Here is a 24,755-nt window from a genome sequence, read left to right as displayed (position 1 = left end):
ATAAATGCAGTACGCCCTGAAGCAATCTGACCACTGGTCCTGCACAGTATAAATAACTCTATTGAAATGACACCAGGGTGGTGACACTCTGTTACTCCAACTTTATAATCAAGTATTAGTTATTTGTTCAGTTTGAGACTTCAGTAAGGGCAGTACTATTGTCTCAAAGAAAATCCTAACTTCTATAGATCCATTACATTATGCACAAGATGAGGACGCCTTTTCAAAGGTAGATCTCAATGCAGAGGAAATTACATTCTGACCAAACTCATCATGTCCTATTTTGTCGCACAATTAACTGAACAATTGACCACACCCGGTATTAAATACATAATTTTGTATATAATTGATACCAACCTGATATAATTTAAGTGAGAATATAATTAATTAGAGCTAGCTATTCGTTATTATCTATTGTCTTCTTGTATTTATTTATGTTTATTCATACAACATCATGCAAAATACCATAATTAATGTAACTAATTTGAACAATTTTCAAGAGGTCCTTTCACTACACAATTTCATCAGACAGCTCATCCTCAGAAAATTAATCACACTAAAAACACATAAAATCACAAATACAAGCATAACAACAGGGACACTCCAATTATTACGTCTGGTGAAGGGAAAATTCAAGAACTCATATGAGTCTCTTATTTGGCCATCAGGGGACGTGTTATAGATAGAGCCAGTGTGACTGTTTGCACCATGGTTCACCCTTAACAGGGTGCGCCGGAAGCAAACAGGGGCACTGCGAGCCATTACTGACAATGTGCTTCCCCAGGCAGACACACGCTTGCGGATGCCCCTGGGGCAGCACAGTAGTGACTGGCGAAGTGGCTGTTTGAAGCCGCTGCTACTTCTTTCATAGTGCAGGGAGCCCCAACCAGCTCTTTCAAGCGGGGGATAAAGATAACTTGCAGGTGGGTACAGTGAGTGACTGCACCTGCCTTGAGAGCGATATTTTCAGGTTCATTGGGACCCCCTGCCTGCCCTTTCAGGGATCACCCTCAGGGAGGTGGGTGGAGGTTCATTGACTGTGCCCCAAATCTTTGTGGTGCACACTCAATGCACCTCCTGATGACCACCTTGTCTCTGTGCCCACATTCATAATGCAGAAGCAAAGTGTTTCCCTCATTTGGTCCAGACAAATGTTTGGTTCGAGGCAAAGGCTTCCCTCATTTGCCTGGGATGAAGGTCCCAAGCAAATGCGGGAAATCCCCATCAGGATAGCACCTGAGCTACATATGTGTGGGTGCTCCCTGTATTATAGAAGGGACCACACAAGGGTCTGTGGACTTCACAAGTGCCCTGGGGGCACATAAAGTGTATGCAGACACCCATTTCACCCCCAGGGAACTTCATGTAATACGGGCCCTAGTTGTCCAAATTAATATCACAAATCTCCACTTCTTACAGCTGTCTGCTGGTCTTTCACAGGGAAAATGTACAACTGAATTGCTGTCCTAAATATGCGGACGTTCTCTCATACATTGACCGATATCCCAGTGGCACATAGGTTGTTGGTAAAAGGTTTCCAATGACATAGCCAGCGGATGCTCTGCTTTCAGTACCATGGCACTTTCCCTGATTAACCAGAGCATAACAACTGCTAATGTGTTGGACAGAGCATCTGATGCTCTTTGGCAGATATACCACATGTGCTAAACTACATAAGAGGCCCTCAGCATAAGTACCTCTATTCATTGGCCTGATTAGAAGTTGTCATACAGCCTGCAGACGTCATCTAGACTCATCCATAAACATAAAAGGGCATATTCAGTGATGTTCTGATGGGACTTTCATGATAAGAAGAGAGAAACAGGAGTATCTTGGTACACGTACCTGCACTTCACAGCAGAGGTGGTGGTGTTAAAGGTTGGTCCTTTGATGATGAAGTCTGCGCCCCCCAAGAGGGTCCCTGAGTAAGGGGAGATCTCCACACAGAAATTGCTGTAATCATAACAGCAAGTCCCAAGGCCTTTGCAGGTCACAAGGCAGGAACAGTTTGTAAGCTCAAGTCCACAGAGGCCTGAGCAGGATTCGGGTGCACCTAAAATACAGTAGCACAATTCTATTAGTCATTTTCTTCATTAATAATATATCTCTTCAACAAGTACTTGTTACTTCTTTGGCTTCTAAGTTAGCCATCATTAATGCTCAGTTTTCAACATCATTAGTTCCATATGGCTTCTTTGTCTTTCCTTTTATTGCGTTGATTTTTTAAATGAGCTTATAAGGGCTTGTATAGACCTTCTGATCCAACAGACCAATGTTCTTCTTCCTGTTTCTTCCTTTTTAATTTGTCACATTCTACCTTCAGAGGGAGGAAGGTTCTGTTGCATTATAGCCATTCTGTTTCTGGGTCTATTCCAGTTGTTAAAGGCATCTGCCTCGAGGGAAGAAGCCATGTGACAACTTGTATTGCCCTCAGTGGGTTATAATGTTATAGTGCCCTCATTTGCCCAAAGCTACTAGATGTGCTTTTGTTAAATTTATAACCACAGCATCTGCTCTTGTAACTATGGGTTTATACAGGAGGTAAAATCGCACCAATGACAAAACGAGATTGCACTGCAAGCTTTTTACCAGGGCAATTTTCCCTACCTATTCTGAGTTTTGCAAGTTAGAATAAAGAACACATATGGTTTCCCACTTACCACATGGTAAAATCTCAAGTTTTCTCCTTTTCCTAATTACAAAACTCTAAGGACCTGTTTCCGTTCCCTCAAATTTCAAAGCGAAACTGGTGCTGTGAACAATTGTGGACCCATCATGAATCAGAATGTCAGCTTTGACATAGATACTATTTGTGTTTAATGTGTCATTGTCCTTGAGGCGTTTATTACTTTTTATGACATTAACTACTTGTCACGGAATGCTAGCCCTTTCTCCTTATTGATTTAGCTTGAAACAATGAAGCATATTTTCCTCTGGCCTTTTGTAACTTTTCATCACATTTCAGTGGTATTTAGTGCTTTTTAGTTCAAAGCCTGTGACAACGCATGCGCTGCATGCTTTCGAGCCTGTGAGACTTATTGTTTCCAATGAAGGGCTTGGAACCCACTCATTGCTTACTATTTATTGACTTTTATTGTAACTCTTTTTTGCTGACTCCTAATTGGCTAGCTCTGAGCAAGCGCCACTTCCTTTCTTTGCTGTGGAGAACCAACCAAGTACAGATTGATCCAACTTAATTAGTGCCCATCTGATGCTCGCCCAATGATTGAGGCACTATTTCTTCTTCCCCCTCTTAACAACCCCTTGTGCATGGTGTTTCTTATCCCCTCCCAGCCACCCCTTCTCTATGTCGTTGCCCCCATCTGGTGCTCCCTGCTAGTCTCCTGCACCTCCCTGGTTTTGCTTTCCCCATATCCTCCCTCTTCCTGCTGTTCTTTATTGCTGCTTCCTCCCCCTTCGATGCACCTTCCTCTTGTTGATGCTGCCACCCTCCTCCTCTGCGCCACCCTTGTGTTGCTTCCCTCCCGCTGACCATTGTTGCTGCTCTCTACCTACTCCCCTGCACTTCTCGCATGTGGTTTGCCCCCACTTGTGCTTTTTTTAACATATTGCACAGCAACGAGGGCTGCCCATGTAACATGGCTTAAAAAAAAAGCTCTATGGCATGGGCCAACGCTGACCACGCCATACTTCTTTTTTTCTTGACTTTAAGCCATGTTGCACAGCTTTGCCAATGCTTGTTTCACATTATGCATATCAGTTATTATTGTTTAATGCACCTCTGGGAACAAGTCTTAAGATCCTTGCAAACTACTCAACAATACGATAACAATACTTTTGATAGCCTTTTATTTGACTGTGTGAAAAGGGTTTTGTGGTGCATTGCAATAGCAGTTTTAAAAGGCCATTGGACACTCTGGCCCTCTGTAAGCCAGACCAGTTTCTTAGAGTAGATTTTCTGTTATTTACACAGCAACTCTTCGATTTGGTCTAGTTAGTACTGAGAAACTAAGGTTTAGTATCTTGACCTTCACTTGTTAATACTATGAGTCATAGATCTTCCATCATTACCATTGTAGAATCTATGTCTAAAACGGCATTCTATACCCGGTCTGTTTTCTTTGTCAATGTTGGCATGAATATGGAGGCAGTGGGCAAAGGAACACTTTATCATGAAGGTATCCTACATATGAAATGTTGGTCCCAATCCAATGAGGGTCAACGTACTGTAAACATCCCCAATCCCACCTCAATTACATAGGTAATACACAAGCACGTAGAAGACACAACCACTCCGATTATGCTCCAAAGCGTAGTCACCCTCTATGGATTTACTCCACATCTCTTGAAGGACGCAATGACTTGATGAATAGCATGCATGAGGGGACAATTGTGCAAGTCATCATCTGTAGAAGACATTGCTCAAAAGAGAGTGTCTTTCAATAAGTACCAAACAGAAGCATATCCCGTCACTCAAACATGACAACTTCTCAAATCATTAACTTCGGGAGCACATCATTTCATCGCACATGCCAAATACCAGTCAAGAGGCACAGAAAATGTCAAAAACATCCTCTCCAGAGATGAGCAAAGACTTATAGTCCAAGCGCTGGCCATCTTGAGTTGTTACTATGATTACTCACAATCCTTCTGAGGATTCGATGTGCTCCTCTCAAAGATGTCATCCACTCTACTGCTTGGCTCATATCGGCCACCCAAAAATGTATCACATTGTGCCAATCAGTTGCCCTAAACTGGGCACCCACTGTGGTCCAGAGCACCTACAAGACTGCCTGCCTCATTTGCAATCTGCTGTACTTGCCACCCTCTGCCCCTGAATCCTTGCCAAGGAAACTGATCGTCTCTTAAAGGAAAAGATCATTAAGCAGTAGATCCATCCCCTTACCCCCTACAAATTGTGCATTTGCTACCAATAGGATTTGGAATTTTCTTCCAACCCACATTCTACTAGCTTTCTCCCTAAACATAACTAAAGGTTTGTTAAAGTTTACCTACTACAATTGATCTTGGTACAAACTGAGACACTTTCCAATAAACTCCACTACAACTTTTCTTTCATATTGACTTCCCTAACCTTTTGGTTTCAATAACAAATATTCTGTAAATCATGTGGTTCTAAACGAAAAGTGAGTATTAAATCCGCCAATCCTCGATCCTAGAAACCACATCCCTCCATTTTATATACTATCTGTTGTATGTATGTTCACTGTATGCACTATTCTATGTGCATACCATGAATTATGCTAGCTCTGCAAAGGGTTAAGATCATGCTATGCAAAACTATTTAAATAAATAAACCAAGCAATAATAACACACAATCAACACTTTGCAAAAGAATACAACACATGGCAATGAAGATTAACACATTAGCCTATGCATTGAAGGGAACACAATCACCTGAAAAAAACAAAAATGGAAAACGCAAACCGGTAAAAGGTTGTTTACAGTTCCTTGCATGGGGCAGACATGACAAAATTCCATCCTGTCAAACAATTGTTTAAAGAAGGATATATTGAGCCCAATAAACACATGTTTATACACAAACTGACACCACCATCATACCCATTAACAATCTATCCAGAAAATCAAGAGAATTACCAGAGAGCAGTACAAAAAAGTTACAGCAACAATATTCTTCTAGAAATTAGGTGAATCTCATATTGACAATCACCACTTCATGCGGCATTAGATTGCGACTCTAAGCAAATCTTCACAACAGTTAGTTGTTTCAGCAATTCATGTGGTTTATATGATATTCACTCCAACAACTGTGTGGAAGTCAATCACATTATTAAGACACACTTGAAACAAGCATATGTAGACTCTTTAATGTGTGTCCTAGGAGTGCACTGTTTGAGTGGGCTCACTTTAGATGGTCATAGCCCACTCATTGTCTATGTTAATCCTACCCATAGTGCACACTCTAAGCCCACTCATAGTCTATGCTCAGCCTACTCACAATGTGCTCTCAAAAATCATTCATACTGTATGCTCGACCTACTAATAGGGTGCACTCATAGACAACTCATACTCTATGCTCAGCCCACTCAGTGTGTACTCATAGACCATTAGTACTCTATGCTCAGCCCACTCATAGTGTGCACCCCTAGCCTAATCATACTCTATGTTCAGCCCACTTATAGTGTGTACTCATAGACCACTCACACACTATGCTCAGCCTACTCATAGTGTGCACCCCTAGCCCACTCATACTCTATGCTCAGCCCACTCATAGTGTGCACTCATAGACCACTCATACTCTATGCTCAGCCCACTCATAGACCACTCATACACTATGCTCAGCCCACTGATAGTGTGCACTATTAGCCCACTCACACTCTATGCTCAGTCCACTGATAGTGTACACTCTTAGCCCACTCATACTCTATGCTCAGCCCACTCATAGGGTGTACTCATACACCACTCATACTCTATGCTCAGCCTACTCATAGGGTGCACTCATAGACCACTCATACTCTATGCTTGGCCCACTCATAGGGTGCACTCATAGACCACTCATACTCTATGTTTAGCCCACTTAAACTGTGCACTCTTAGCCCACTCATACTCTATGCTCGGCCCACTCACAGTATGCACTCCTCGCCCACTCATACTCAATGCTCATCCTACTCATAGTGTGCACTCTTAGGCCACTCAGTGTGCGTGCTTTGCCTGTTCATACTCTATGCTCAGCCCACTCATAGTGTGCAATCATAGACCACTCATACTGTATGCTCAGCCCACTCTTAGTGTGGACTTTTAGACCACACATAACCTACACGCTGGGCGCACATATTATCCCCTCTCATACAGTTGACTCGCTCACATTGTTTTGAAGTTCTTTTGCATATTGTCTGAAATTAAGCAGTAGCGAACCTCCTTCTTCAGCTACATTTTCTAAGGGTTATTTTTCACTCACCTTCCAGAAAGCCGGCCAGTGATGTCTGGCTCACTCACTCGCTTTGTGCATTACTTTTAAATAAATTAAAAACAGCACCTACCCTACGACTTCGGTCTACTTGTTTGAGCCTCCAAAGTCGTCAGAGTGGGCTTGCTGAGGTCCTTAAAACATTTGATGGAAATAAATACTGCAAACAATGTGAGCAGTCTGCTTCCGGGGGTGTGGGTAGAGCTGAGTATATTTCTCACAAACAGGCAAGGAATAAAAGGTTTGGCGAGCACTGGTTAAGAGGGAGGGAAGCGCATTTTCCTAGTGGCAAATACTTTAAAAATATATATAATTTACTCGGAAAGAAGCCCACCGAGCCTCAGGATGTCTCTTTTCTTAAGAGGGAGTGCTCTGTTATTTGACATTTTTCTTGGGGCTGTATGACCCGAGACTTTGTTCCCAACAGGGGATGCTGTTAAAACAAACATTCTTTGTTAAAGGAAGAGACATGTTGAGAATATGGATATTTCTGGTCTGGTGTGATTCTCTTATGACAAACATTATTTCCTGAAGGAGCACTCGATAAGTCTTGCTTTTGTCAATATTCTAAAACTGTAATTTAAAAAAATAGTTAAAAAGAGGGCCAAATTCGCATTTGGCAATATGTTCTCATTAGCAGAGCCCGGTTCATTAGGTCGAGTCTACCAGGCAGTGCAAGCTGTCTGGCAGCGAAAGACATATTGAGGGCTTACCAAGAACACACAGGGGTTTGCAGACCACAGGTTGGCTACCATTGTTTCTCGTATTTGCTTGCGTTCTATCTGACGTCATTCTTTGCTTTAGCCTGACCATCTTGTGTTTGTTCCTCACCTTTACTAGCTCACTGGTTGGGCGGCTTCTATGTTTCCATTGTTCTTTTTAGGGAGCTACGTTTTCATTTTAAGAACTCTATGTATTTTCCAGCTATCTCACGTGTGTGTCCCCCCTCCTCGTTGCTCTCTCTCGCTCATGTGCTTCTTAGCCTCCTATGCTCTCTGCCTCCCCCCCAAGCTCCATAGTTTGAACTCTCATCTGTGTGCTTGCCTGCCCCAGGCACTCCATTGTTATGCTCTCTCGTGTATGTCCCTCTCACCTGTCTCTTTTATTTTTCCCAGATGATTGCTGCTGATGGACTAGCATGGAGTACTGCTTGCAGGAAATGACACCATCTGACAAAGACCCTTCCGCCGAGCCAACCACTAAAGGGCAATGGTTTGGGGGTGTCCCTCGTAGAGCCTATTCCCATCCTTAGGTAAACAGCACTGGCTGCAGGTGGGGAGGGCAGGCCAATTCCCCACACAGCAGCTCCTCTTTGGCTAGCAACCCAAGTTGATGGAACACATTAGGGCATATGTACAACAAAATGTCGGAGCGCGGAGCTGCGCCAAATTTTCAACTACTCCATGCCAGATTGTTAGTATAGCCACATTTAGATAAATGTAGTTATCTGAAAAATCTGGCATGGATCCGGCCCTCCAGGACCGACATTGGAGAACCCTGCTCTAACCTGTCACCAGTTTTGACGTCATGTTACCTGCCCTCACTTTACTTTGTATATTAGAATAAATTATGTAGATGTGTTGATTAAAGCAGAAGTGTAGTTCTCTGTAAAGGCTCTACATTAGTTTTGGAACCCATGCCATAACAATCCATTGGCTCTTTGGAGAGCTTTTTGTAAAGCTGACAATTATTAATTTATAGCTCTAAAGCGTGGAGTCTTTGAACAGTAACCATTAAATCTTGACATAACAGTTCTATATTTCTGTAAAGGCATACAAAATTGGTGTGACACTCTGTCGTATCCACACCATAGAGAAAAGCATTTAACAATTCTGCTTGCCTGTGAATGTAGTGATTTTTAAGTCAAATAAGGTTTCTTTCATACCCCTGAAAGATAACATTTCCACTTTCAAAGCCATTAGTAGAAGGTGTTAAAAGAATAACAGGATCAGATGGGTCAACACCACCCTGTAGTGGCTTAAATACAATTTCTACGCATAACCTACATTCGGCTTCCGCTGCATATTGTTGTCAAAAGATGTGCTGTGTACAATACAGTGCACAGAGTGATCTATGTGCTTATAGTTAGTTGGCTTTCTTGTATGTGTCATTTGCTTACTATTTCAATGGCTTGCCTTCCCCCTCTTGTGGTTGTCCCCACGCTGGAGTACAGCTGTTTTACAATGTTTCTGACTTCCAATGCGAGTTTTCATATCTGAAAAAATACCTATGTATATTTGCTGATGTGATGGTGAAATTCATAACAGTTTGCTAGGAGCAGAGTTTCCAGACCAACTTTTGTGAATTCCTGAAAGTCGTAATTCTGCACCATAGCAAAGACATTCCTGCTAGAATCCTTTAAGAATCGCCCCCTCATTTATTTCATGTTGTCCATACTGGTTTTTACACTGATTCGTCATTAACCTTACTAGGTCTCGCCCACTGTTGTCTGGTTATGAAAGACCTGTTGCGGTCCATAACAAAAACGTAGCGGGCTTAGAGCCTGCCTATAGCTTACTGCTAGGTGGTAATTTCACCCTTATTTGCTTGCTTGTTTATGCAATGGCATGCCTTTCTCAGTGCTAATCCTGGTCTCTCTCCTGGAGCAAACCTTTTTTTCCTTTTTCTTTTAGCACTCCATAAGAGTGCATGTCTTTTTTAGCTTTTTACCCTCTGGGTTGCTTTTCCCCCTACATTCAACCACCTCCTGTACACGTTGCATTTTGCTCCTGCACCACCCACCCCAAAAGCTTGTCCATTGGTCCCCTAGCTTTTGATTTATTTACACCCCATGTAGTCCTTTTACCTTTTTTTCTTATCTCTAAGGTATTGAAGGACCCGGCTGCCTTACTTTGCTGCGTGACTGCTTCTCCTGTCAAAATGTGATTTTGTGGGGGGAATTTTTTTGTTTAATTGTGTAGTTACTGATACACCATCTTGGATCAGAAAACAAAATTAATTGGCAACTGCTCATTCACTAAGGGCCATATTTATGAAAATAGTGTCGCAGGGCGGCGCATTTCTGTTCTTTCCCCTTGCGCTGAAGCTGTTTTGGCAGCCTAGCGCCAACACAAGCACCCTTGCAGTGTTACATGGCCTTTGGGGTCATTGTTGACATCACTAAGGTAGCATGAGCCCTGCAGCCATTATGCAGCTTTGCGCACGTTACTACATGGCTTTATTTTTGCAAACGACTTTGTTTGTGCCTTTCAGGTGAGAACTGTTTGCTGTGTTCGTTCTCTGCCTGTTCCTGGAGTTTAGACTGAACATTGTGAGCAAGGTCGATAAACAATGCCCCTTGTTATTCTGTTCTGGTCAGGCCCTAGCACCTAGACAAAACATACAGATGCAGCTGTTGTTGGAAACTTGTACTTTGATATTATGGGGATACATGCATAGGGAGCACACACTCTGAGAGGGACCTTTCCAGGGTGAAGAGCGAGATAGCACCTATGATGTAGATATACTATCTATAGGCTAAGGTATGGGGTCTGCTTATAAAGTCCAGAGATCTTATAATATATAATAATAATTCTTCTTAGCAAGGGGAGTGAGGTTAGGCTCTATAGTCTGTTCTCTATTGTCTTTTCATTATGACATCTCCCTTCATGATATATGGACTAGCTGCTATGCTGACAATACTTGTAATATGCATTTTCCTGCTTGGTGTGGCATGTATACTGCATGTTAGGGCACGTTAATTAAAATAAATGTTTTAAACTGTTTCGTGTCTCTGTCAGATCTTATTGTGTACAAGTACAAGAGTGCGAGCGAAAGGGTGTGTCTTGTTACTGCGAATCCTGAGAGATCTGGGAGTGTTGTGTTCTGGGGTGTCTAATCACTAGTTTATCTGTGGGTGAGTAGGAGAGCATGTGAGACACTATAGCTAGTCAGTCCTGGACTTATGGGTACTCAGGTGGTAGGATGACTCAGTCCCTACGTACTAAGGTCCCATAATCCTACGCATAGTTCTGTTCTTGGGCAGAATCCCTTCAACAGTACCATGGTGCAAGAGTGCCTCCTTTGCATGCAGGATTGATTTTGTGTAGGAAGGGGCACTTTCCTGCACAAAAACAATCCTGAGAGGCTTTTTCTTTTTTCTATGTGTGCAGCACACTTAGAAAGAGGAAAAACTAGGAGAATATTTCTCCCCTTATTCCTCGACTGGGGTTGCGTAAAATATTGGCTAATTCCCAGGTTTTCAAGTCCTTGTAAATCTGGGAAAGCATCGAAAACCATGAGAGTTGCGTGGGAACACCCACCTCAACACCCGTGGAATGTCTCCCTTGAGAAGAGTAAGACAACACACGGCATTTGCACTGCGTTGCCTTACTCCAGATTTATGAACCCATTCAAAGCCACGCAATGTATCCATGCATGGATTCATAAATCTGACTTAGAGGCTTGCGTCACACATGTACCCCTTTGCGTGGTGCAAATATGACGCAAGCTTCATAAATATGGCCCTAATTGCGCACACGTACGTCGTCATGCATGAGGGGGCCCACAGAGTGGCGTGGCTGCCAGTTGTGGCTGCTACATTGCGTCCTTTTTTTCAGATTCTGCACAGCACTGGAAAAGACCTTGGCAAAGTCACAAGTTCAAAAAGGCGAGACCTATTGAAAAAGGCGAGACCTATTGAAAAAGGCGAGCCTTATTGGCTTTGCCAAGGATTGTTTTTTAAAGTCTCCTGGGCCAAGCTCCCTCTATAGTATCTATACAGTGAGGTTCTTATAAACAGAGACCGTTTTGTTTTTTAAAGTCTTTCTTTTTTTGAGTTGATTGAAGAATTATATTAATGATGTGAGAGTGCCATCTGCTGTACAAACCTAAATATACATACGTACTAAAACTGTAAATTATGTTTGTGGTTGCAAGGCGATAGATAGCATTAGGAATTATGGTGCTTTCATAAAAAATATTGTCGCAGAATTATTTTTGACGTAGAGAATTTCCTGAAGCCTTCTAGCTAGAACTATTTAAACATAAACAATAGAAATGTAAACATTTTAAAATGTAAATTACTTAATATATATTTTTTAACTTCAATCTAAATTTAAAAACGTGAGGAAAAAGTGAAAACGTCATTATATCACGCTGTCCCCTTAATAGCTTTTCCTTCCTTACACCAAAAGTTAACACTAACACTCATCTTCACTTCCCAAATATCAGTCAAGAAAATGTCAAATTTACTACTAGGACGTATTGAAAGCAAATTCTGCCATATAGATATCCTTGTTTCGTACTCAAGGTTAATATTTCTTAGGCTTTGTGTGACAATAACTTTCCCTCTTTTGATACAATATTTCACATCATTTGCCCAATGTACGAGACTGCACATTTTTTCTAATTCGAGTATTCCTTTATTTTATTACTGTTTTTTTAACAGTAGACGACTAATTGCAGCATAATACCACAAGTTGCAATTTCTGCAAAACAACATGGGGCAGATTTATTAACATTTCACCAAAGTTTCTGCACCGTCACCGTGTTGCATAAAAAGGAAAGAGCAGAAACGCGCCATATCTTAGTAGATTAGTGCATAACTATCAACAGGTGGCAATGTTTTCCCCTCTTCCTGTGCTGGTGAACTCTAACCTGCCATGCACACACACTATAATGCACGGTTGTGTGCGTGATGCCTATCATAGGTTGTATATCGCAAAGATACTTTTGTGTACAAAATACTATGCATAAACACAGTGTAAAACTTTCCCACATTAGATGCGTGTTTTTCAGTACTGCACACATGCATTGCTGAAAAGGTTAGGCGAATTGAAAATATTTCAGTTTTTTTTTTTGCTCAATAAGATGCTATTTTTTTGGCATTAAGCCCTGCCTACCACTGTGAGTAGAAATAGGCTTGGAGTCAAAATCATTGGGTTTTAACGTGGGAATGCCCAGGTACCATCCACGGGATCCTCCTTGAGGCAAAGCAGTGACAAGCACAGGTAGCACTACTTGGCGTACTTAAGGGTTAATTTTATGTGCAAATAAATACCAAATCACCTTTTTGTGAGGCAAACCCATAGCAGATTGTTAGTAAATGTACCCCCATGTGATCTGTTAAATAACTGCAGTAGTATGGGATCCTCCTCGGAGATTTTTGAGGGACTCTGCAATGTGCTTCGATTGCCAGATACCCCCACTGTGTTTTTCTACCTATCCAAAGAAACATGCAGGGAACTGGAAAGGTAGAGGACAGCAGTCATTGGGACCCAAACAATGGCACTGCCAGCCTGGGCAAATAAGAAGAGCATGTGGGATGGACACCTGCAACCTTAGTGCGAACATGTATGCTCTTCTGGCACACTGTGTGGTAAGAAACCGCAGCTGGATAACACTTGTAACCTACAGATTTTAGGATCTTTAATAGTTGAAAGGTGCAAACGTTTACTTAAAAAAAAAAACTTAGATTGCTTCCTCATCCGCCTTTCTCATGCCAGCCTTTCCATACAGAGGAACTCACCTTACATACATGAGCAGTGGGACGAGGAGGAACAGGCCTCACAGTCATGAAACTCACCTGCAAGCAACGGGCGCTTTACTTCCAGACCCTTCTTTCTCACCCCAATCTTCACATATCTGAAGTGAGGCATCAAGTACATAGCGAGTGGGATGACTGAGGCTGGGCTTCGAAGCACTGAAGGTCACTGGTACGTCATTTGGATGTTAGGCCTTGACTGTCATTCTCGACCTTTTCCTCATGTATGTGAGGCAAGCCCTCACTTACATGAAGCCTATGGAAGACTAGGCCTCGAAGTCATGAACAGGTCATTGGACATTACACCCTCCTACATCTCCCTCCTCTGCTTCTCTTGCATGAGAATCGCGTCTTCATGTATAGAAATATTTCACATGAAGGTGGGGTGAGGAAGTCTAGACCTCGAAGTGATGAGGGTCGCTGGCAGGTCATTGGATGTTAGACCCCCTTCCATCTTCCTCCGCTCAGTCTCGTGCATGTGAAGCAAGTCCTCATGTACATAAAGACTGGCACGAGGACAACTAGGCCTCGAAGAAATGGAGGTTATCGGTAACTAAGTAGGACATTACCAGAGATTGTTCATTATTGACGATTATCGAAGATTTGTTTTTTTTTTTTACATCAAAACATTTGAAGGAAGGTTGAACCATTGCTGCCAACATATTGACGCTTTCCAGTAATATTTTCCAAAATTGACATACGGTTAAAATATTACATTGGGCTTTAACTCTACTAACTCAAATACAAGCTTCAGAAGATACATTTAATTCCAAATGTAGCTGCTAGAATCTTGCTAGGACTTCCTTACACGGTTCCCTGTGTCAGGCAATCTGAAATAGCTACTTTGCTTATCAATAGAAAAGAGGATTCATTTGAAAGCATATGTCTCCGCCACTTCTTTTTGGTAAAAGCCCTGCATTCTTACACAGGATTATTACCCTGCATTAACCAACCTGTGCTCTACGGTCTGTTACTCAAGGACTTCTAGCAGTTCCTAAAAGCAATAATGCCAAATTGGGTGCCTGAGCCTTGTTCTTTGCTGCACCAACACTTTGGAACTCAATTACTCAATCATTACGCCTGATTGAAGGCTTGATGTTAGAAATGGGGGTCTCTAGTTGGCAGAGGTAGGTACCTTTCTCCAAATAGAGACCTTTGCTTCTAGTCAGGGTAAGGGGGATACACACCTTAGATAACCCCTGCTCATCCCCTGGGTAGCTTGGCACGAGCAGACATTCTCGAATGAGCACCACACTAGTTTAGAAAAATAAAGTATCTTTATCTAAACACAACAAGACCATCACAACAAAAATCCAGCATACATGTAATATGAATATGACTTTTCAAAGGTTTCAGGCAACTGGGTCCATAGAAAATGATGCAAAGTACTTGTAGATGCATCAAAATTCACAAAGCCAAACAGCCTCAGAGATGGGAAGCGTCGAGAAACAAAGAGATGCGGGGAGGCGATGGGACACTTCTGCTGCACGCAGAAAAGTGATGTGTCGAATCCGGTCTGTAGGGGGAAGTGATGTGTCGACTCCAAGCTGCAAGAAGTGTGATGCGTCAACTTCTTCAGTTCTTTAGGTTTCTTCCAGCTCCCAACAGCAGGAACAACCTCCAGAGGCCCAGAACTGGAACAGGCACATCCTGGCAGGTCAGAACTCACAGCAACAGAGTTCAGGGGAGCTGGGGGTGTAGTCCTTGTGTCCCTGAGACTTCAGAACAGGAGACCAGCACACAGAGGCCCGTGGGGATCTTCTTCAGTCAGGTTCAAAGCAAAGTTCCAGTATTTGTTCCCTCCTTGGCAGAAACAGCAAATGCAGGCCAACCCCACACAGCACACACCAAAGGGGCAGTACTCCTCCACACAGCTTTTCAGCTCTTCTCCTTGGCAAAGGTTTCTCTTGATTCCAGAAGGGTTTTAGGTCTAATACTTATACCCTAAAATGTAATTGTTCCCTTTGTGCAAGGGTCTCTGAGCCCAGTCCAAACCAGTTCTGTCCTCACTGGTGCAGTATGACTACAGGGGGTGGAGACAGCATTGTGCAGGAGAGACAGGCCCTATTCAGGTGCAAGGAAATCTCCTCCCACTACTCTAAATGCAGCCAAGCCCCATTCAGCTCAGCTCTGACTCATCCAGGAAGGGCCAGGCACACCTCAACACCCCCCCCCCCCCACCTCCCCCTCCCCAGGTGGCACACAGAATGGATAAACAAGAAAATGCCTACTTTAAGTGGCATTTTCAAACATACAATTTAAAAAACATATTTTACTATAAGATGTGTTATTACATTCTGAGTTCAGAGAGCCTTATCTTTATTTCTCTGTCTTGTCCCAATGGGAAGTTATACTTCTAAGATGACACAAAGCATTTCCCATTTTATCCTATGGGGCAAGTTAGCCTTTCAATAGTGAAAAACGAAATTGCCAGTATCTCACTATCAGAACATGTCACACACACCAGTACATGTCCTACCTTTCACATACACTGCACACTGCCCATGGGGGTACCTTGGGCCTACCGTAGGGGTGCCTTACATATAAGAAAAGGGAAGGTTAGGGCATGGCAAGTGGGTGCACTTGCCAAGTCGACATGGCAGCTAACAAACTGCGCACATACACAGCAGTGGCAGGTCTGAGATACCAATTGTAACAACAATTTACACAGGGAGCATTTGCAATTTGACACTGATCAGCAGTGGCAAAGCGCCCAAAGTATCAAAGCCAGCAAAAAACGAAATCCAGCACAGCATACAAAATATAGGAAGTAGAGGCAAAAAGTCAGGGGAAACCACGCCAAAGATGCCAAGACTAATAAGTGTCCCCTCCAGATGAAAGGTCTGGAGAACTACCCATTCTCTTAGGAGTTATCATCACTAAGGTGGACGAATCTGGACAGACCATCAGCATTGACATGTTCTGTACCAGGACATTGTTCCACCGTAAAGTCCATTCCCTGTAGGGAGATGGACCACCTCAACAGTTTTCGGTTCTCATCTGCATCAACTATCTAAGGGACCTGTGTTCTGTCTGAACCCGAAAGTGAGTCCCAAACAAGTAGTCTTAGCTTCCTCAGCACCCAGACCACAGCAAAAGCTTCTCTGTCAATTGCACTCCACCTCTCTTCCCTGGGAAGTAGCCTTCTACTAATGAAAGCTACAGGTTGGTCCAAGCGCTCATTGTTCAATTGTGAGAATACTGCTCCCACACCATGCTCTGAAGCATCTGTCTGCACAACAAATTCTTAGGAGAAGTTGGGTGCCTGTAGCACGGGCGCTGTGCATATGGCAGATTTTAGGGCATTAAAGCAGTCTGTCAGGCATCGGTCAAGATCACTATCTTTGGCTGCTTCCTTGAAGTCAGCTCTGTCAAGGGGGCAACAATGGTGCCATATCCCTTGACAAACCTTCTGTAGTACCCAGTGAGTCCTAAAAAGGCTCTCACCTCTGTCTGGGTCTTGGGGGGCTCCCAATCCAGAATGGTGTTGATTTTAGCCTGTAGGGGCGTCACATGGCCGCTTCCTACCTAGTGCCCTAAGTACACCACAGATCACTGCCCTATCTGGCACTTACTGGCCTTGATAGTGAGGCATGCCTTCTGCAGAGCCTTCAACACTTCACAGAGGTGTTGCAAGAACTCCTCACAGCTGCAGCTGAACACAGCAATGTCATCCAGGTAGGCGGCACTGAATTCCTCCAGCCGGGACTGTACCTGGTTGGCCAGTCTCTGGAATGTGGCGGGGGCGTTCTTCAACCCAAAGGGCATGACACGGAACTGGTAGTGCCCCTCTGGCATTGAAAACGCAGACCTCTCTCTTGCCCCATCAGTCCAGGCAATCTTCCAGTACCCAGACATTAGATCAAATGTACTAATGTACCAGGCAGCATCCAGCCGATCAATGAGCTCCTCAGCTCTGGGGATAGGTTGTGCGTCAGTCCTGGTGACGGCGTTGAGCCCATGGTAGCCAAAGCAGAACCGGAGTTCAGGAGTGCCACCGGGTGCAGCAGCTTTCGGAACCAAGACCACTGGGCTAGCCCAGGGGCTGCTGGAGTGCTCTATCACCCCTAACACCAACATCTTGGAAACCTCATCCTTGATGCTGGCCCTGACTTTGTCAGTTACTCTGTAAATGTTATGTTTTACAGGTAAACTGTCCACAGTGTCCACATCCTGGACAAACCAATTGGTGATCCCTGGAGTCAGGGAGAACAGGGAGGCAAACTGTCCCAGCACCTGGTGACAGTTCCTCTGCTGCTCTAGGGTCAGGGTGGGAGAGTGGTTCCCTCCATCCACTGACCCATCATGTTCCTTGGCTGACAGGAGGTCAAGAAGAGGTTAACACTCCACTTCCATTCCATCATCTGTAGCCAGGAGCATTGTCACTTTAGACGTCTCAAAGTGTGGTTTGAGGCGATTCACATGTAGGACCCTCAAAGGGTTTCTGGGAGCCTGCAAGTTAACCAGGTAGGTTACATCACTCTTGTGCTCCACCACCTCAAATGGACCAGTCCACTTGTCTTGGAGCGCACAAGGCTTCACTGGTGCCGTCACCCACACTTTTTGGCCAGGCTCAAACTCAACCAGTGGTATTCTGGTCGTACCATCATTTAATCTCCTCCTGGCTGACTTCCAGGTTCACCTGAGCAATTTTCCTGAAGTGCAAAGTCTGGTTTATGAAGGCCCGCATGTAGCTGAGCACATCTTGGGGGGCTCTTACCAGGAGTTTTGTCCCAGCCCTCCTTCACCAGATTCAGAGGTCCTCTCACAGGGTGCCCATACAGCAATTGTTACTGTGCAGTTCATAAATTATAATCTTAATCTAGGTTAGAAAGTGATATTTTTTTGTCTCAGTCATTCATTATATAATTTAGCTAAAAAAGGGCTTGTTTAAATAGAAATAAATTCTTGTTAGTAAAATCAACCCTAAGTACTGTGTTACATTCTGAATCCTGTGTTTGCGCTTCCCCAGACCAATCACTCTTAAAAAATTCCTACAAGGAAGGATGACATGTGAATCCTACACCTTGTAGTCCCCCTTGTCTTATGTAACGTGTGTAATGTTATATGTTCCGACACCCTACACAGGTATGAGAGACGCTATAAAACGAATGAAATACATGTGAGAGAGGGGCTATGGATATATGAGAGGTGCTGTTGGAGGGTGATAGTGAGGGAATCATTGAAGAGCCTCAATAAAGATTGTTGCATCATGGTGCACTGCAAGGTCAACATTTACTATGTTTTAAAAACAAATACAATTGAATATATAGTGAGATATGTGTTGTAGAATGCACCCTTTTTGCCATTTTTCCCCAAATTTTCTTGGGATGAGAACCACACCAAACTCCGTTGTAGTGGTCAGGCTCACTCACTGCGCTCACTATGCACGTATGGAGGTGGGTCTGACAAAATATGCCAGGGCTGCTTTGGGTTCTTATCCGACCCTGCCCATGACCAAATATCAGTACCAAGGATTCAGATAATCATGCAGCTAAAGCACTCTGTGCAGGCATGCACGTACATCACTATTCAAGGGACTTTTCTGTACCAACATTAACCCTTCTGAAATTTGGTTGAGATAAACACGGGTCTTGCAGCTCGAGATATTTCATTTTGCTACTGTTCAACTTGAACATTTGGAACTCTGATTTTTATAGCACAAGTAAAATCCAGTTTTCAGCTGATTGAAGCACTTGTTATGTTTTATGCAGTTTTTCTTGGAAGGCGAGTTTCAGCAGTCACAGACTGAAGAAGGCTGAGTGAACTACCTAGCTGATTTGGCTTAAATTTGAGATGTGGACCCCAAATAACGCCTAGGTTTTTCGATTGTTTTGCAGATTCAAATAGCTCAAAAGATGGGAGGGGAACTGAATGAGATTTTCAGCAATTTAGAGTTTTTGACTACACCCCCATAAACAGTTCATTAGCTTTTGTCCGATTTAACTTGAGGCCACTGATTTATGTATGTGGCCACTTCATTTTCACCATTGCTTTAGTGCTAGGAAGTCACCTCTGGACCCCAAATTACAGACAGAGGTGCACGTCATAAGAATAAAATAGAAATTCAGGCACCCTGCCCTAATGATTGAAAAAGAGCCTGGATGAATATAGTGATAGTTGTAAAAGAGTTGACACCTAGGCACTGGGCTCTCAACTTTGACTGCAGTCAATTGGAATCGATTAAGTCTAACACACAGTATCCCCCTGTGTAAGGAATGATCTAAACCATCCTAGAGACATTTCCAATATGGCAGCCTCTGTCCAAAGGCAGCTAAGTAACAAGTTATAGTTCACCATATTGAATGCAGTGGATGGGCCAAGATTGAGTCAAATTGACCAAGCAGCACTGCAAAAAACTGGAATGGAAATGGAGAACCAGCATAGGGGAAGTGGAAAAGGGCACCTTCAAAGCCACGCAAAGGAGGTACCATCAGCTCACCCGAGAAAGCAAGAGTAAGGCTCTAATCAAACAAAAAAATGCCAGCTCCAACAGCAGTAAAGAAATCTTCGTAATTGTCAAAGATTTCACCACACCCACAGGTGTCACCAGAAACATCAACCCATCACAAGATCTGTGCAACAAGCTTTTGAAATTCGTCTGCAGCAAAATCGCAACTTCCTCCTGCATCCGTACCTCCTGGTCCTCTCCTGACGTTTCCCAGTGATGAAGGAAGTCAACACAGTCGCAAGCCGAGACACCCTTAGCACAGAGGAAACCACAACAATCATGCAGACCATTCACTCTGGGGCCACGGTGGACTCCTGCCCTTCATACAAAAGAGAAATCCCTATCAGCAAGGCCCTCACCCCTATCCTCAGCACCTCCATTAGTACAGCCATCTTCCCAGAATGATGGAAACACATAGCCGTCAAAACGTTCCTAAAGAAACTCTCAGCTGCCTGACAAAACTCACCACTAACCAATTACCGACCAATATCCCTCATTCCCTACCCAGCCAAAGTCCTAGAAAAAGCCATCAATATGCACCTCTCCTATCACCTCGCCAAACACTCGATTCTTGACAGCACCAAATCAGATTCAGACCCATCCACTGAACAGAAACTGCTGTTATAGCAGCAATGGATTATATCTGGATGATCTTCAACAGGGGGAACTCTCATACTTCTAGAACAATCAGCAGCATTCAGAACTGTCTCCTACCCCATCCTATTCCAACAACTCCACAAAACAGGGACTTGCCCTTCTTCCTCACTGGAAGAACCTAAACCATGAACAAGCCTGTCTATGCCTCAAAAGCAAGGGATCTTATGTGTGGAGTCCCGCAGGGGTCCTCGCTCAGCCCAACACTCTTCAACATCTACATGATCCTGCTGGCCAATGTCATACAAGCCCACTCTATATACATTCTCACTTATGCCGACGATACACAAATGCTACCGTCCCTCTCGGATAAACACTTAACACAAGGAACAAGTTCACCACATGCATGACAGAAGTGGCCACCTGGATGAAATCCAGCTGCTCAAATTGAAGTCAGACAAGACTGAGGTGGTCGTCTTCAGGAATAATGCATCACCATGAGACTCCACATGGTGGCCCACACACCTTGGACCCGTCTACATGCCCTGCTTGCAAGCAAGAAACATCAGAATCATTACAGACAACAAACTGGAAATAGTCACCCAAGTTAGCGCAGCGGTCTTCGCCTGCTTCAACACAGTAAGGATGCTGAATAAAATCTTCAAGTGGCTACCAGGCAACACCAGAAAAAAATGTCACCTAAGCCCTCCTCACCAGCAGACAGGACTATGAAAACACCCTGTACACAGGGATTACCAACAAGCTCAGAAGGAGACTGCAGACAGTCCAAAATGCAGCAGCCAGACTAGTTCTCAACCTTCCATGCTGAACCCACATTACACCACACCTTAGGAAACTCAACTGGCTCCCGATACACAGATGTGCACACTTTAAACTCCTCATTCACTCATACAAAGCTCTCCACAACGTGTTACTGCCTACCTGATCATATGCATTCACTTTCACCAACCTTCTGGACACCTCAGCTCTGCCGGTCTCTCACTAGCACACACCCCACACATACACAAAAGCAGAGCTAGGTGCGCTACCTTCCTGCACCTGTCCCCTAAGGTCTGGAATGACCTAACACAACACACCATGGCCTCCTCCTCTCTGCTTGGCTTTCACAAGCAGCTGACGACCTGACCTTTAGAGTAAGTCCCTGGGGCTGGCCTTACACACCTGCTCCAGTGTGCCTGGATACCCTCATGGGTGATTAGAGCTATAAAAAACGCTGATAACATAACATAGTACATGAGCAAGGAGAGAACCCCTGCATATAAATGGATAACACATCATTATGTGGTAAAAACACGAACTGTCTGGGTGCCATGATGGGGCCTGAAACAAAATTGATGGCTGTCCAATGTCAGGTGTGAGGCCTAGTAGAAGTGTAACAAAGATGCTACCACTCTCTTCAATACTTCTGACAACAATGGAAGACCTGCTTTAGGACGCCATGTTGAAGGATTTTAGAATCTTAAGAGCCTTTCTTTGTTCTTGATTGTTTTCAGGTGGCTGGTGTTACTGTTGTGTTCAGAGAGAGATTGAGCAGGTTGTCTGTGCATGGTGTAATGGATTTGGCAATGTAATTGCCAACAAGCCCAGACAATGCATCAAAGTGATAAGAAATAGGTTTGATTTTATATAGCAAACTCTTACAATCTGTTGTTGTTACTTCTTTGAACTGAACTGGTGCTTTTCTGGCTCCATGTTACATTGAAGGCATTTTTAATGCTATATACTCATTTTCTTTGAGTGAAAAATGTGTCTTAAAATGATGTACTAAATCTTGAATAATTAAAATTTTGCTGAAGAAACATTTGCTAAATGTTTATACCCTTTTCAGGGATATAAACATTAAAGTGGATAATCTAGGATAATACTTATGATTTGTTAATGACAATTTTCAGATATAAGTACCCTTTTTAGGTCTCGCCTGACCCAGCGCTTGCGCTGGTCTGGCGAGACTTTAAGTAAGGGCTTCAAAAAATGCTACAGCCGGCTACAGCTTGCAGTGCATGTGCGCGGGCGCGCGCTTGAGCAGAGGCACCATATGGCATTCCTCATACTCATTAAGCGCATCGCTCGACGCGCGCTTGATCGCGATCACTTTCACATTCGCGTCGCGCGTCGGCCGCGCGCACACCACTCGAGAGACTACCTCTGTCACCCCGTGGCCTTAAATAGCAACGGCATCTCATGTATTTAAAGGCTTGCAGGTACCGGTTGTGTAATTCAGTGATATTATGCAATAATAAACATTGATATTATGCAATAATAAACATTTTACAATAAATATGTGCAGATCGGATTCTTCTCGGAAACCAATCCCTTTGTCAAGCCATGACAACCCCCAATGTGCTAAACAGTTTAATATTACTAAAGTCAAGATTGTAATTAACTAGTGTGCATATTTACATCTCGTAATTAAATCATGCGTAACAAGACAGCTTCATAAAAGTTCAATACATCAAGCCAGTACAGGAATCCAAGTCTAATAACCTATGATACAGAGCCACCCGATTCATCTAATCAAAACCAACGTAGACCTTCATCCGACTCGAAACCTCCATGCTTCAATGTGTGCATTGTATTAATTGTGTTTGTAATTAGCAGAGTTAACACCCAGTCTACTGTTTTGGGATGGCAGGGAGCCTTACATACGCCTACAAACCTCGAGTTGGAGTCATATTCATGTTTTCCATGAAACACATGCCTACAGGGGTTCGAGGGTTGCTGTGGAATCCCCAACATGCTCTGCCATGCAGCATCAACTCTTTCTCTCTTTCACGCACACAAGCTCTCTCTCTCCCTCTCTCACACACGCATGTACACACACATGCATGCTCTCTTTCTCTCTCCCTCTCCCCCTCGCTCTCACACACACACAGCAACGCACATATGCACGCTCTCTCTCTCTTTCTCACACACACACAGGCACACATGCACGCTCTCTCGCACTCACACACACACGCATACTCACACATGCAGGCTCTCTGCTCTCTTTCTCTCTCCCTCTCTCACACACATGCACACACACATGCACGCTCTCTCTCTCTCACACACACAGGCACGCACACATGCACATTCTCTCACTCTCTCACACACACACACACACGCACAAACACATTCACTCTCTCTCTCTCTTTCTCTCACACACACCCACGCACGGACACATGCGCGCTCTCGCTCTCTCACACGCATGCACGCACACATGCATGCTCTCTCTCCCTCTCACACACACACACACACCCACACACACGCTCTTTCTCTCTCTCCCTCTCTCTCGCGCACACACACAGGCACTCACGCACACATGCATTCTCTCTCTTTCTTTGGTGTTTAGTGCCAAAGCACCATTGATTCCTGCTACGCACTGTAAGTCATTCATTGGTGCTTTTATTATGATACAAGGACCCCTTGCTCCCTGCCAGGCCTCCAGCACTGGTGGCATGGTGCGGGTAGTTACAGTAAGACCTTCACTGGTGCTTTTAGCTTGACTGTGGTATTATACAAGGACCCCTTTGCTCTCTTTCAGGCCTCCAGCACTGGTGGCGTGGTGGTGGCAGTGTGCAGTGCCGAAGCACTTTTGACTTCTGCTATGCACGGTAAGGCATTCATTGGTGCTCACTGCTTTCAATAGGGCCATGGCTTGACAGCAGGCAGGGCTCTGCTCCCTGTCAAGTCTCCAGAAGTGGTGGTGCATCATTCATTCCAGCTGCTCAGGGCTGGTGCCTGTTAATGATTCTCCTGCAGCTGCGGAGTCAGCAGTGGGTGCGGTTGTGAAAGGCTAGGGTAGTGTTTGTGCGTTCCCTCACACCTTTTGCTGCTCTACTCCACGCTTCCCGCTTGTCCCTCGTGTGTATATTACAGAGGTCCAAAAAACAAAGCATTTGAAATACCTAAAAACACAAAAAGATTGCATGAGAACCGGTGCCGCGGGGCGCCTTTCCTCTCATTGATTGGATATACCCGCTCTACCTACAACTCTTTCTCTCTTTCACGCACACAAGCTCACTCTCTCCCTCTCTCACACATGCATGCACGCTCACATGCACGCTCTCTCTCTCTCTCTGCCTCTCCCCCTCTCTCTCACACACACACAGGCATGCACACAAGCATGCTCTCTCTCTCTTTCTCACACACACACAGGCACACATGCACGCTCTCTCGCACACACACACACGCATACTCCATACTCTGTAATCTTTCCCACACCAGTACTCTCCGTGTTGCTTCTGAGCCCTGCTTTCGTTATTTCCCTCCACCCGCCTCAAAAAAAAAAAAAAGCTTTGGCACTGCTTTATTTTTCT

At 44.0% G+C, this 24,755-nt stretch overlaps 1 protein-coding gene across 3 annotated transcripts in view; it reads right to left on the bottom strand.

Moving 5' to 3' along the window:
- LOC146784167 (uncharacterized) overlaps positions 1 to 24,755 on the bottom strand; it is a 901,426-nt gene that overhangs the window by 743,127 nt on the left and 133,544 nt on the right. For all 3 annotated transcript variants that reach the window (XR_014970387.1, XM_085633210.1, XM_085633211.1), the window contains exon 2: positions 1,846 to 2,053. Coding sequence is in view for 2 of the 3 variants with exons in the window: in XM_085633210.1 (XP_085489336.1) it covers positions 1,846 to 2,053 (208 nt within the window). In the remaining variant the exon portion in view is untranslated. The remainder of the gene's footprint in view (positions 1 to 1,845; positions 2,054 to 24,755) is intronic.

The sequence above is a fragment of the Triturus cristatus genome, chromosome 11 (genome assembly GCF_964204655.1).
Source record: "Triturus cristatus chromosome 11, aTriCri1.1, whole genome shotgun sequence".
NCBI lineage: Eukaryota > Metazoa > Chordata > Amphibia > Caudata > Salamandridae > Triturus > Triturus cristatus.
Note: the sequence above shows the minus strand (reverse complement) of the source record. Positions and strands in the feature narration are given on the sequence as shown.